At 34.6% G+C, this 16,436-nt stretch overlaps 1 protein-coding gene across 2 annotated transcripts in view; it reads right to left on the bottom strand.

Moving 5' to 3' along the window:
- Positions 1–16,436, bottom strand: part of LOC117100487 (histone demethylase UTY-like) — a 72,680-nt gene that overhangs the window by 25,856 nt on the left and 30,388 nt on the right. The window contains exons 6-7 of one of the 2 annotated variants that reach the window (XM_033240192.1): positions 4,352–4,527; positions 1,216–1,250 (exon numbers count right to left, since the gene is read on the bottom strand). In XM_033240192.1, coding sequence (XP_033096083.1) covers positions 1,216–1,250; positions 4,352–4,527 — 211 coding nt within the window. Of the gene's footprint in view, positions 1–1,215; positions 1,251–4,292; positions 4,311–4,351; positions 4,528–16,436 lie in introns of those variants that run through there. The other variant, XM_033240193.1, reaches the window with a different exon arrangement.

Raw genomic sequence — 16,436 nt, 5'->3', positions numbered from 1 at the left:
GTATAGTATGGTGTGTTGTGTTTTATGCATGCTAACAGTTACAATTCGAGCGGATTTTTTTATTTTTCACTTCACTTTTTATGATGTCATATCCTTGATTTTATGTTCGTAAAATTGGGAATTCGTTAAATAAGGGTTCGTAATTGAGGGTTTCTACTGTACAGTGTTATATAATAAAAAATTACAAAAATTCTAGCAAAGAGGATCATAAGTACATACTGTATGATCCATCAATTGGGAGAATTTTCTGGAACCATTTTTTCCAACACAATTTTTCAGGGGAAATTTCCAAGGCAAATTTTACAGCACACCCGAAAATGGAACTTGGACATATTAGAATACATTTTTAGCTTTACCTTGTTTAGCGAACCTGTCACCCGCCAATAATGATGATTTTAAATAAAGCAATTTTATATTTGGCCAATTAGCCCACCAACCACCATGAAAATGTAAAAAAAAAAGTTTTTCTATATTACACCCGCTGCTGCCTTGAAATCTCCAAAAATGATATATTTTTTCATAAATTTAAAACATAAACCATCTGGTTCGCAAAAAATATCCATTATAATGAATTGTTTCATGCTTTCAAGTCGGGCGAGATTGGAGAAGGAGAATACAAGGAGGAAGGAGAAGATTTTACGATGCTACGTATTGCTAGCTGTACTTGTCATGAATCACCCTTGTCAGGCAGGCCTAACTAGTAGGTTTAGGCTTGTGTATTTGAATGGGTCAGTGGCAGTGCGGCGGGCGGTCTAGCTAGGCCCGTCTACCAAGCCTGCCCTGGAAACGGTTGCACGGGCCTACACATGTTAAGAAAATCAGTTTGGCAAAGGCCTAATAAGATTTGTAAATGTTGAGGTATAACTTAAAACTATTTGTCCTTTGAGAAGCAAGACTACCGAAATGTATCAAGCAAGTAGGCCTAGGCTAGCCTGGCTTACTAGAGGGTCCTAGATTAGGCCTAGGCCTAACTCAGCAGGTCTACCTAGGCCTAAGGCCTAGCCCTACCTAGGGGGGGGGGGCCTAAGTTTGTTTTTGTCATCCAGTCATGACATACATTTGTTTTTACATCAGTTCTATAGCTCTTCAAAACATATAAAATGTTTTTTTTCCTTCAACTTTTTTGTAATTTTTTTCACAGGTTGTTGCAAAATTTGGTCCCACGAAGTAACTAACAGTACAGTATATTTCTTCCGAAGAAGTAGTAAATCTTACCTGGATTTCATGTAGGTGTGCAATGTGAAATTTGACTGAAAAAAAGGAGATAAACCATATTGTCAGGATACTATATGAGACAAAAACAAGTGGACAAACTTCTTACACTTAAATTATACTGTACTGTAACACAAACATATAACTAATAAAATTTGTTTAGTTATGGTTGAGGGTATACGCTATGCATCCGGCATTTCACACAGGTCAATGTTAAAATGTCTCTTTCGAAAGACAGCGTTTTTGCATTACAGCTGAAACACAGCGCAGGTCATATATTAACTGTATCTGTTGAGTGTGACCTTTGATTGACCTCAAATCATTTACAATTTAGGACCACTATTTGGACTGTGGTGACACTATAAACAGTACATATTCTAAGCAAGCAACATGTTTCAGTAGAACTTTAGGTGTTTTCTTTGTCCCAATCACACCTTACAATGACAATAATATTGAGGATAGGTAATTAAACAAAGAAATATTTGTTCAAGTTCACTGGGTGAGACCAAGCCACAGGTTTTACCACAAGATTTGGAATGGCAGTTCACAAGTTTAGATAAACAAGGATATGTTTGCAATAATAAACCCAATATAAAGACATTTAAAAGTAAAACTTCAACAAAAAAGACATTTTTAAGAATATATTGATACTTATATGACAATATAACTTAATATTAAGTAGTTGATCGCCAAGAAGTGATGGATAAATTTGTTTTTTAAAAAGAAGGATTAGAACAGGATGTGCAAGAAAGCATAAATCATGTGAGCACTACATTATCTCCCAACATGTGGGATATCAAAACACATTCATTAAGTATCATGTGAACAAACATCACTATAATAGACAGAACCAGGATGTTTATCAAACACTATACTAACAAAGACTAATGATATTAACAGGAATAGTTTCTTTATAGGAAATAACCAAATCACATGGTATGGTATTAACGGCCATCTCCAGCAACTTGCAAAATCAGATACAAAATAATATCCATTTTTTCGGAGTAATTCAGATCCAAGCTTTTAATAAATGGAGGCAGCTGCATGGCTCTTCAACCTCACTATCTTTACAATGGTTACACCCAAACACAATTTTCGTTTTTTTTTTGTTTTTGTTTTTTTGGACAGCCAATACTATAATCTTGAAGGCGGGTATCACATCATTTCTCCAACCAAGCTGACAGTAGACACAAAACTACCATTTCCAAAGTGTGACATGATGATAAGAGCCATCATTTCCCCACTAAAAAATCATCTTTGCCATCCTCATAACTTACAACATACTGTACAGTGATGACTGCCATCTCTATCCTTACAATGATAATACATGGTAAAGGTTTATCCAGTCTTGCAAAATACCACATTGTGATGATCACCATTTCCCCTATTCACACTCACAAAGTACCATGTACGGTAATAATAAGCCCAATTGCTTACACCCTCATAAAGTATAAGATGGAAATGGATACCGTATATTCCGGTGTATAAGCCGCACCTGTGTATAAGCTGCCCCCCCCCCCCGCTAATTAGGACGCGAAATATCACAATTTTTTGTGGCACCTGTGTATAAGCCGCACCTATTAAGCTCCAAACTGTTACCATAATGTTAAGTTTTTAATTAATTTGAAACATTGACATTATTTACAAATGTTCACATAAAGAAATTTCATCTTTTTCAGCTGAAACAACTGGAAATGCGTGTAAACTTCTGGCTACCGCAATGAAACAACCTGTACTTGCTCTAGGGAACAGTGGCAGCTCTAGGATATAATTTATGGGGGGGGGGGATGCTAAGATGTCTGACTGGGGGATAAGTATTTATGGGTGTAACTATAGCATGCAGTGTTATCTGAGGCCTGAGCTAGGGGTGGGTAAGTGAAGGGGTGTCCCCTCCTCCCAAAACGAGAAGTGGGACTTCTAGATGACTGGAAATGGCTGGGATGGGATAACTAAGCCTATTTTTTTTTTTTTTTGGTCCGACTGCCCGACAGGGGAAGGGGGACATGACCAGACCAATGGGGGGGGGGGGCTTAAGCCCTCTGTGCCCCCCGCTGGCACCGCCACTGCTAGGGAAATCCCCATTTCATGCTAGACGGTCGTGCTACATTAAATTTTCAACATCAGTTTAGTTTAATAAAGTAAAATACTTATTTATATTTATATATTTTTAACAATCATTCTATTATTATGGTAATAAAAGTCGGTATACTATTAAGCTAAATATACTGTTAATTCTAGGCCTAAGTCATTACTACTCATAGCCTACTGTGCGAAGCATGCACTCGTCACGCCCCACGTTTTATAAACATAAACAGAAGTGGAGAAATATCGTGTGATACAAAGCTTACGCATGCGCAGATGACGAATGCCTTTCTAAAGTTAAATTCCAGTAAAATAATTATTACAACTTCAAGAAAACTTGTGTTTTTATAGCATAAATTAATTTCATAAGTTTTTATTCTCAAATTATATCGGATCATTCTCTCTATGACGGTACAAGCCACCAGGAACCAGACGTCGAACAGCAAGTTTTAACAACCAGCCCACGTGTTTTGTTGCGACATCGTAAATGAAGCTGCTCACCTGACCTCGAGGACCAAATTCGCGAAAAGTAGTTTGGTAGTTTTTGAGCGAAGCGGTTTCGAACAGAAACAGCGTGTTTTAAAATTGTTTATGAATGAACGTAATTATGAATGAATTATTTAGACAACCCAAACCATTTGCTTAAATGTCGTAGAAATCGTAGTAGGAATCCTAGTACAGCACTGTAGTGAGTATAATTACAAATACTAGGCCTACAAACCGGTCCTACCCTAGGCTAATTGGGCTAGCATGAGCCTAACCGGGCTAGCATGACCCTAACCTAGACAGACGGTGCCTGATTTTCGCCGCGGCTCGCGATCTTAACTTTTTGGGAGTAGGTTATTGACCGGTGTATAGACCGCACCCCAAACTTCGGGGGAAAATCGTGTATAAAATTTGTGACTTATACACCGGAATATACGGTAAATGCAACCATAGTACAATGTACCATCCTTTTTACACACATTAACTCTGAATAAGCTAAAAATGTCCCTTACTTTCTGGTTTTTTAAGGGTACATGACATTAACTCTGAATAAGCTAAAAATGTCACTTACTTTCTGGTTTTTTAAGGGTACATGGACTTGAGTCTAAGAGAGCAAGGTGAAAATGTTTCAAGCTTGCTTCGTAGTCTGAATTGACTTTAAATATGAGTCCGAGTCTTAGCTGTACCTCGTTTGCACGGCTGAACCCACGATCGATGTACAGAACCTGTTGAAATGCTCGCACAGCCCTAATAACCAAGAATATAAGCACAAGTGAAAATAAAACCAAATAAACCAAATATATATATATAAATATCATTAATAATACCATTAGAGAAACGATCTTTATTTTCTGGAACGTGTGTTAACTGTAAATTAAAAATACTTTTCTCCAAAATAAAACAATGGTTATGTTAGTATTAAAGAATACACTTCCTTTTTTTTTTATAAGAACCAGTAAAATTTTGCCCAAGCTCAGTGTTCTTATTTTTTGGCCGATTCAGGCTCAAAATGTTCTTAATTTGTTCTTATTTTACACACTTTTCAAATATAGAAAATTATAATGGGCCCTGAAAAAAATTCCCTGGAAAAATTGCCCCAGAAAAAAGGCCTGGTAAAAATGGCCCCAAATGACAGTACACCTGATTATAGGGGGTATTACATGTCACACTTACATTACTGCACATAAGGTACAGATATAATTTTTTGACTTTTCATATTAAACCTCATTTGACATTTTACCTCAGCCTCAATTTGTTCTTATTTTGTTAATTTTTAAGAAATTTTAGCCTCAGTGTTCTTATAAAATGTGTTCTTATAAAAAAAAAAGTGTAGCTTCATCAATCAGATTTATTAATGATTTAGAAATTGTACTTGTTCTTATAAACATTTTCATTCAAAAATAGGAGTAAGCTAAAAAAAAGCAAAAGCAAAATAATAAATTCATTTCATTTTATTTATTATATCTTTGAAAAAACAAATACAGAAAACAATAAAAAAACTGTTACGATCATAATGTGTGATTAAATCCAAACTATCGATTAATTCTCTTATCCTCTAAAAGTCAACATTTAAGAAAAAGGAAAAATATACATGAAACTAAAAAGTAAATATTAAAATTAAAATATGTTATAAATATCAATAAATGATAGCACAATTGTATCATCTTATATTTAAAATATGAGAGGTTTGTAGTACTGTATCTTCATAAAACAGATTTAAAGATAAAGTTCAACTAAACAGGAAATTAATTTTTCTTATGTAAACAATTAGTACAGTATGAGTAAATATAGAAATAATCAATCTTGTGCCTACTCAAACAATAATTCCTATGACAAAATCAAACATCTAATGATTAAAACAATAATTCCTTTTTTCAAATAGTAAAACATAGTAAGGACTATAGTTACTCGACTATTAAAAATACCAATAACAATTTAAATAGTTTAAAAATGTAAATGCAACCATCACCACCCACCAGAATTCCAGGGAAAATCCCCATCAATCATCAACAATAATACCCTGTATAACCTTTGGTAAGGCTTTAGACTATGACCTCATTACAAGACTATCACTACACTGCAGACCTGCTACGTGCACATTTGCAAGTTGTCATTTTTTTTCTAAATTAGTCCAAGCCATTTTATAATTAGGGGTGTTTGAGATCTAAAATCTTGACAATTTATGAAAGACTGCTGTAGAGTAATCTACTAAAATAAAGTTTATGACTCCAAAATGCTCATTTAAAAACATAAAAAAACAGTTGACAGGCCAATAGAAGAACGTACCAAAATTTAAAATTAATACTGATGAATTGGCGTGACATTTAATAGTTGGTACAGTAAGTATCGAATCGAAGTGTTTTTGCTGTAAAGTAAAGGCATACTCTAGATTACAAATTATGTTGGCAGGAATGCCCGGAAAAAATACACTAGTACTGTATAAACCCACTTGGGGCCCGTTCGAGCAAAAAACACCAACACCAATGGAAATTGAAATGGTTAAGCGGTGTTTGGATAATTATGAACAAGACAGGGTAAATCTACCTTGGTCAAACGATACTGCTTGGATGCAGTGGCAGCGCCAGCGGGGTGGCAGGGGGACTTAAGCCCCCCACCGGACAGGTTAAGCTCCCCGCCGGACAGAGCTCATCGGGCGGTGAGACCATAAGACATAAAAAATAGGCCCACACCAAGCCAACACATGTCTGTCAGAGTCTAAGAGTGTGATTTTCGGCCATCCAGAGTTTGATATTCTTTAAAAAAATCTCATTTGGGAGGGGTAACCCTCTCAACCCCCTCCTCCAGCTCGAGCCTACGAGCTCAAGTCCCCCTGTCAGACAACTTAGCCAGCCGCCAGCCCCCCCCCCCCCGAAAATATATCCTAGAGCCGCCACTGCTTGGATGTACAGTAAATATTCTGTAGGTTTCAAGACAGTAGACATTCTGTGCATGTATGTATTCTATGAAAGGTGTGCATATTACAATAGTATGTACTCAAGAATGTTTATGAAGCTCAGAAAGAAACAATTTTTTTCTTAAATACTAAAAAGTTATATTTTTCTTCATAAAATTGGCCTTAACAAACTCAAACTCAAATTTTGAACTTACAGCGGGCACTGGCCAGGCATACAGGTAGGCACACATGCATTGCTTAGTAGCAGCAAGATGAATAAATTTCAGCAAGATTTTCTGAGTGCTCTCCTTGTAAAATTTTTTTAAAGGATGAAATTAAGAATCATATTTTATATTTGGCCTTCATTTTTTCATTTATGGTCTTTGATAATATTAATGTCAATGAGCCCAATCACACTTGAGAGTTACGTCGGCCCTGGGCTGCCTCAGGGCCGGCCCAGGGTCGGCAATTTTTAAGTGAGAACAATCAATAAATGTTAAGCCGGCCCTGAGCCAACCTAAAGTTAGTCCGACTTTTGAGTCGGCTCAGGTCCTGCAATGAGCGCCTTGGGCTGGCCCTGGGCCGACCCAACTTTAAATCTGAACATAAGCCGAACCTGAGCCGCCCAAGTTCGCTCTGATTGCGGTCGATTTTGACAACTTATCTAACCACAACATTCATTCGAACTGACTTTTTGTATAGCACACATTAATTTAACAAGTTTACATTCTAAAATCCTAACACTGTATAGCGGTATCATTCTTTCTGTGAACATCATCCTCACCAACCACATGCGTTTTGTGTCAACGTTTGTGAAGCTACTCACATGACCCCGAGGATGGAAAAAAAATAATCGTTCGTTATTGTTATGAGTGAAGCTGGTTCTAAAAAGCGTTAAAAATTGTTTGTGAATGAACGAATGAACCTAACATGAAAATAATTATTATTGCCAAATAGATAGATCTTGATGCTACTTATTCACAATCTGTGTCCCCGGTCTGTGACCAAACATTGACAGCAACCTTCAGTCTTACAAAGGCCTATACAGTTTATCCATACAGGTATGGAGTTTCAAAATTGCGAGTCTGGTTTTGCACAGAGTAAAGTCGAACTGCGCTAATTATAGGCCTTGGTTATTATAATAATTGTCGCCGCCATAGTCATGAAGCGGAGTGCTACGCTTAAAAAATCGAAAAGTATAAGGACAATATTCAAAATTAGGTTCATGTTTCGCGTGAATTCCATTTGTTTATTCTAGGTTGTGATTATTCATCGACCCGGCCCAAAGGAGAAATGTGAATGTTCGTAAGGCGGCCCTGGGCCGACTTAAAACAATCACTGTGAACGAAAATGTCGTTGAGTCGGCCCTGAGTCGGCCGTAATTTAAGGCGGCCCTGGGCCAGCCCTAAGCCAGCCTAATAAGTGTTATTGGGCTCAATATCAAGATATAGATAAAGCCAAGATGAATGCCTTGATATTTCTCTAGACTTAAAGTTCTCATTTGACCTCTCTTTGACCTTTCAAATGTATGCTGTAGTTCATAGTGTACTGTATTGCTTAGAAGCTTAACTCAACTAATAAAACACTTGACTGACTTCAGATGCTATGAATTGAATTATAGTGAAAATTCCAAAAACCACAAAATAGCTAGTACACAGATGGTAATTAATGACATTGTATCACCTTATCTCAGAGATCAACAACCTTCCTCCCTCTGGTGAAATAACAACCAGAAAAAAAAAGGTTCTTGGCAATGTTTATTGAATAATTAAACATGTTTCATTTTACTATCAGCAAGTTCTGCTACCTACGCCGTCCTCGTTGATGAATTGTGCAACATAATTAGTCTGTCGGATACGCGTAACGGTGACTACAGTACGCTGGTACTATCCCTTGCAGACATACAGCGTATGACTGCATCGCGGGTGTAAATATAGCAATGGAGGAAATTAGAAAAATGAATACTTCCAGTGTTTTACATGACAACATCCTAAACCTAGCAGCTATGATCTCACAAAAAGACTTAAAAAAACCACAATGCTAACAAGAGAACTAAAATCTCACAGAAAATAATATTACTAAACCACAATATGCTAATGAGTAGCTCACAGACTGCTAACCACAATCATAATAGAGTATCTGGGTAATATTCTAATGAGCCACACTCATAGATAGAATGCCAAACCACAATTATGTTAATGGTACTGTAGTTGCAATGCAGTATATTTGATATAATGCCCAAACATATCTTGGCATTCAGTATACTTCACCACAAACATATTTTACAACAGAGGTCATTTGTTGGTCATTTGTAGTAAATTTGGTTTACAGATTGGACTCTATTGTTGGCCACTGCAAAAACAAAAAGCTGCTTGATTGATTTTAGACTACAAATACATGAATCTCAAAAATTATAAAACCAATAATAATAATAATAATAATAATAGGAAAACACATTAATTATTTAGTAGTACTTTATAGAGTGACTTTAAACAATACAGCGTCAAATAACATTAACAACCACATACAGTTTACATTTTCTTTAAAAAATAATAATCTCGTAAATTACAGCGACTAGAAAAAAAGTTCAATGAAATTAGAAAATATGAAACAGGTATCGCTAATGAGTTTTGATCAATTTCTGGAGGTACTACAGTAGTAAATACAACACCTCTGATTAGGAATGACACTGTCCTAGGTCTTGAAATATGTTAAACCTTTAGTCTTTGAATCCAACCTTGGCCTAACCAGACTCAGCAAACCAGGTTAAGTAATAAAATACCTTCACTTACAGCAATAACAAATAATATGAATTTCTAAAAATAGTTAAGTATGTATGTATCATTCATCAGCATTCTTTTAGCAAATGCTGTGTACATACAGTACAGGACACTGGCATAATGTGACAAATGATATGATGATGATACAACATAGCATACTATATTAACTGACCAGTGATGACTCCAAATGTTGGAAACATCCCTATGGGGTGTAATGGTGGAGTCCAGCTGTATTAATGAGAGTGGCCTTTGGATGAAGGACTTTGGAGTAAATGAAAACCTTTTGTTAGACATGCTCAGCACAATGAGAATGTGGTATTGTTCTACATCCCACCATTGTTTACTGTACTCTAAAAAATATACCTCTAGCTATATAATAACACACTTTAATAAATGTTAAAGGTAAATGTACTGTAGGGTCTATTTGATAATTATACGGAAACAATTTCCAAACTCTTAAATGGGTAATTACCTGTTTTCTCTTGTTTGTTTTAATATTAACGAATACAACATGTACACATTCCTGATGGTGACATAATTAATGTTGAAATATTGAATCCCGACACGATGGCGTGCATTTCGATGCTTGGAGTATGTATAATACTATCTTTTCTGATTAGTATACATTAGAAATTAACCTGATTTATGAATTAACACACACATACAAATAATTGGTTTGTTTTATTCTATTAAAATCTAACTAAACCAACTGAACTCCAACGTTTAACATACGAACAATAAACTATAACTTCATCAAGAGTAACAAACAAACCCACTTCTTTCTTTCTATAGTATAAACTCTATTTTTAGTAATCATCAAAGAGACACAATGTACCAATCACATTACATAGGCCTATACTGTAGTTCAAAGTTTAAAGTTCATGTCATATAGTACAATAATATAGGAAATTTTATATGGTACAGTAAAACGTCCATTTTACGAACATCAATTTCACAAATAGCCAATTTTACGAATAGTCAATTTTACGAATAGTCGATTTTACGAATGGTCTTTACCCCCTAATGACGTCGCCATCGACCAATTTGATTGCGCGCGTTTTACAAAGTGATAATGTATATTTTTCTTAAAAATATACATACACATCGTGAATGCTAGACATGACCGCGAAACGCATGTAAACAACACAATTCGGCAATGTAACAACTAGAAAAAACACGATAGAAAGGGCCATAAAACATATAGATGTTTGAATAAGAGTTAAAATAAAATAATATTTAAGTGGAAGAATGCCAGCAATTAAAATAATTTTGTTTTTTTCAAAGCTGTCAGCCTGTCGGCGCTCAATGGCAGGGGATAGCTAGGCCTAGGTATTGGAAACTGACACCCGATCTGGTTTACAAATTTCTCAATTTACGAACACCCCTTGGTACGCAAAATGGACGTTTTACTGTACTATTAAGCATGATAGGCTATAAAAAATGAACGCTACATTTTTAAAGGATAATCAGATTACAAGACAAAATCTTTGTTTAGCATTAGAGTTAGACTGAATTCTAAATGATGTCAAGATCTCAGCATCCGTACCACAAATATGTGTCCTCAGATTGCTCATGCCTAATGGCTCTAATTTTCATATAAAACTACTGTAGTCATATTTAGCTACTCCGGCGCAATAGCCACAGATGGGAAGCTAAACGGATGCACAACAGCCTACCAGCAATCACAGATAAATCTACAGGGTATGCAAGCAAATTGCTACAATCACAAATTAAGAGATGTATCCAAAAGCATAATGCAACCTAGATTTCCATTTAGGCTTTGCTAGCAAAATAATGTTAAATCCTAAAGTAGATAGCTATTAAAATATTGCAAACTCACTAAATATTATGACCTTTCATGATTTCAACTATTAGCTTTTTCTATAAGTCTAGACAAACAAAACTTTCAATTTTAAATATGAATATAAATTTAAGGCAATGGTTGGAGAATTGTGCTTGGAAATCATTGATTAGAGCACTATTTTAAAATTTAGAGGAATTTCAAAATATGTTTTTTAAATATTCAAAAATTCTCTGGTAAATGCATAAACATGTACCTGGAGGATTTTAGTTGTGCTATTTCAGCTACAGGTTTCAGAAGCCTGGGTGAAAATATTTAACTCTTTTAAAATAAAACCATATGAATAGACTACTATATTACATTAAGCAAAATATTACGATTTTCTAAATATTACAAATCCAATTTTACAAATTGTCAACATTAATATTAATGCGTAGACTATGATCAGTATAATTTTGTTTATCTTATTAAATCAACATTTTATGAAAGGATTTTTATCCTCCTATATAATGGTCTATTCTAAAAATGATAAACACAACAAACTTGCCAAGTACTATACCGTTCTTCCTTATTCTTACCAATAAATGTAAACCGCATTCATGTATGCACGATGACGTTCTGTCTGGGAATTTCCTCTGATTGGCCATGATGCAGTGATGTATTACTGTAAGTCTTGCCAATTCGGCTGAGTGTTCAACCTTACCGGTTTAATTTAGTTGTTAGAATAAACTATAATTTTAATGCGTTTATTTACTATCTAGGCTTACATGCTACAGTAATTGCTCCATGTTCTGATCAACAGGTACAGTAGGACCTAAGTGATACAGGACAATTGTACACACTTTCATGAAATTATGTATTTTAATTTATGAGCAATTTCATTTTACAAATGGTCATTTGGGCCTGCAACTGTAATAAAATTTCTACTCTACCATGAAGACGTTTCTCTATTCGAGGAAAAAGCAAGCATGTTCATTGCATAAAATTGCAAATTAACATGATATTTCATACTTTAAAGCAGTAAGAGTTCTATTGTAGTATTTTTTAGATTCCATTATAACAAATATTTATACTATAAATGCCAATTCAAATTTTATCAAAGGTACTAAGTGAGAAAATAAGGCAAGTTAACATTCCTGTAATAAATATAGGTTTTAAGATTTTTCTTATGAAAGCAAATCAGACGAATCGCGAAATGGAAGTGGCAATATCATGATTTCACTTTAATAGGACTACACATTATTCCATGATTTCATATCAAATAATTTCATTAAACTATTTTAAGACTTAATAAAATACATGACTTTATAAAATTTTATTACGATTCATGATTTCATACAAGACTTTCGTAATTAAATTTTTTTTATAAAAATTAATTATCTATTCATTAAGACTTTTTATGATTTCCTATTTCATACACTCGTATTTTAATATAAAACTTGATTAAGAACTCATGATTTCATTTGACACCAAGATATCCAGACCAAAACTATAATTATATTATGATTTCATGTAAAAATCTACAATATCTACTGTATATCTAATGGCAAAATTTAAAAAATATTATTAACAAGTTTTGTAGACAAACTACAGTAATAATAAATCAAGACTTGATGAACAAAAATGAACTGTAAAATCTAAACCATTTCCGGATAAGCAATTGTTTAACAATAAAGGGGAGGTTTAATGCATTAGTATGAAGACAATACAGTATAGTGCGCAGACAGCTATAGTAGCTTGCGAACACTTCCTACTTGATCAATACAGGGAATATTATCAACAATGGCTGCGTTTTAACGTAGCCATTCTAGTGTAAAATACCATTTGTTAGGCCTTGGTTCTGTGCACACAGGGAGCAGTGTGAAATATATGGAAGCCAACAACTATACAAGTGAAATGAAAGCCACAAAAACCATAACATAGTGCTGTTCTTTGGCTTTCATTCAAGATCTCAGCTCACGCCCACTGAAGACAGCTGAGCAGCGAGCTGCTGACTGGATGAGATTCCTGTTTTTTATATACACAACAACCTATTGGCAAATCCTCCAGTCAATGAGAGGCTTTAATAATTAGTATATCCAATTACCTGTATATGACCTGTTCCAACACAACAACGAAAAAACTGTACTATAAAACTGGCAGGAAAAAAATGTCTCCAGCAACAAAACACTAGAAAAACCAAAGGAAGAATCCTGATGCACTTCTAAAACGAAGTACTCTATTCCCGAAAGAAAATAAAAATAATCCACTGGGTGGCGTATCCCTTCCTACGATGAGGTGCCTCCCTAGCCACAGCAAACAGCTCCACTCAACAGCAAGCATCTAGCTAAGGGCGAGCTAAAACCCCATGCTGATAACAAGACCAGCCTGCATGCATAATTAATCATACAGCCTGGATTATATTGGAAGAGTCTATAATGCATGGAGGGGTGTCATAAATATAATTCCTAATAGTAATACAGCTTGCAGCAATTATAAGCCCATAAAATCCCAGAACAATGATTAGAAATCCATCCTCTCATCCTCATACCTTAATACTAGATTACAAAAAAAATTATAAATTCAATATTTGGAGGAATTTTTAAAGTTGCATCATTTTTACTCAATACTCAAACTTTCTTTATATCATAATACTATAATTTTAAGAATTCTCATGTTTTGTTTAATAATTTTGTTATTTTATGTACTTTTAGCTAAGAATCTTCACTTGTTTATTTTGGTTGATTTTCAACACACCAAATTATTTTTAAGTGTCACCGATCTAAAGGTGTAGTTCACACTTTACATACAAGTTTTCCCATCATTGTGTCCTTGACCTTTGACCCTGACTCTTCAAAATTTAGTCACCTCCAGATCTTTGGTAAAAGGAACATTGTGGCCAAGTTAGACAAATTTCTGATAAAAACTGTTTATAAAAAAAAGTTTTTTTGTTGATTGTGACCTTGACCTTTAACCCTTACCATTCAACATTCAAATAATTTGTGAGATCTTTGGTCATGAAACATTGTGACCAAGTTTGACAAGTTTGTGATTAAAACTATGGGCTATAGACAAAAGTTTTTCGTTGATTGTGACCTTGACCTTTGACAATTCAAAATTTAATCAGCTCTAGATCTCAGGTAAAGAAACATTGTGGCGAAGTTTGATGAATCTCTGATAAAAAAAACTATGGGCTGTAGGCTGTTCACAACAAATACGCTGACAGACAAATAAATAAAGGAACAGGCAAAAACATAACCTCCTGCCAACTTTGTTGGCGGAGGTAATAATCTAGACTATTTCTGATGACGAAAAAAATAAAAATACCACCATGTACTTTTTTTGATTTATACTTGCGAATAATTACAGGTACTACTAGTATTAGTAGTAGTACATTGATTATACCGTACCCATATCAATATTTTGCATCTGTTGATCTAACAACTTAATTAAATGTCAGTTAAATATTAACAAATAAAACAGTAAACAAGGAGCATGATGACCTATGAGTTCTCTAATCATAATATTAAATGTTTTTGTAATACGATTGTTGCCTGGTTATCCAAAGCGATGTAATGAGTCTATGGGCAAGTGCCTGACTGCGTGCCACTATCAATTTGTTATAAATAAATCAGAAACTCAATGAACAATACAAGTGATTAGTTGGCCTAATTAAAAATTACTTAAATTTAAAATATGAATATTTTTATTTTTGGGTTAATAATGCCAGCTTTTTTGGAAATTTATAATTTTACATTTTTGTTACTATTAAATATACTACTACATTTGACTACACTATTACATTATAATAATGAATAGATCATAATTAAGGCAATTATCAGTATTATTATATAAAATAAACTAACATTAACCAAATTATAATATTTTGAACAATTCAGTGAGGCTTATTTGATAGAAAATTCAATTATTTTTTTTTGTATGCACTGAGTTTCAAAATGAGAGGATCTTTTAGTACCCAGTTCTATTCCATCCACTACTCTCCTTGTGTTACAACTGGAGGCTGAAATGAAAGCATAAAAAAGTGCAACTTCTTTCGGAATTGATGTCGTTGGAATGCAGTACGTTCTTCGGAAAAGAGTAGGGAATTGTCTGCTGCTGTACTGCCCAATCACTCACTGGAAATAAACCTTAACTTTTGTGGGTTATCCTTGGTGCTCACACCAAAAAAATCCAAACCAAACCGAAATAAAGATTACATTTTTTAAAAATATTTGTTTGTGTAGTAATTTAACCTGATCACCATCAGCGATCATTTTTAAAGTGGTGTTAAAGGTCATGCATCACAGAATGTGCTGTTCACGCTGTGCACCGCCTTGATGGTGTAGGTTGCTAAGCGTCTTCTGCGGCTCCTCCTGTTGTGGGTGGAGGTCTCCCACAATTCAGAGTATATTGTGATAGCTCGTTCCCACCTTAGTCTCTGTTCATGGTATTCCCATTTTTTATTATCCGGATGGAATCCTTGATTCTGCATTTTTCTGTAGATTTTGCTTTGTCGAGAACTTTGCCATCCTAATTAGGGATGTGGTTAGTTACTTCTTTTTTTTTTTTTTTTGCTAACCCCGCCCCCATTTTACCGATGATCACAAGTAAATCAAGTTAGAAAAACAACATATATAAAAAGTCATAAGAATGGAATCAAATTTATATTTAAAAAACATGTTTTTGTTGTACCAGTAAACATTTTTGCAAGAAATCCAAAGCTTTTCAAGTGAAAAAAGATAGAAAAGGGACTGTTTGAAATAAAAATATATGTTGATTGGAAAAAAATTTTCCCCAAAAGTGATGAGGGAGCGGGTGATAAACTAATAAAAATTTTTATGGGGCCTAAACAATAAACAACGTGATCTGTAGAAATCGTAATAATTTGTACATGATTTGTCATCAGTATTATTATTTAAAAGAAGAAAATTCCTACTACCAGAACAATAATATCAGATCAAAATTCATCCGAATTGGAAAGTTTATGGGCATCGTTAGTTTGAAAAGTCGGGGGATTTTCGGCTACACCCTAGCCTGCCTGTACCAATTTGCACACAGACAACTCGTGTTTTCTAACAATCTATGTTGCTCTCTCCTGCCAAGCGACTATTCATGTGACGGTGTTTTCAAGGTACGGCAAAGCAAGCGCCTGGCAAACAACATTCTGACTGGTGTGAGAATCCATTGTCACGTTATTAATAAG

The sequence above is a fragment of the Anneissia japonica genome, unplaced genomic scaffold (assembly GCF_011630105.1).
Source record: "Anneissia japonica isolate Jap-2015-1 unplaced genomic scaffold, ASM1163010v1 scaffold685_len2926416_cov193, whole genome shotgun sequence".
Classification (NCBI taxonomy): domain Eukaryota; kingdom Metazoa; phylum Echinodermata; class Crinoidea; order Comatulida; family Comatulidae; genus Anneissia; species Anneissia japonica.
Note: the sequence above shows the minus strand (reverse complement) of the source record. Positions and strands in the feature narration are given on the sequence as shown.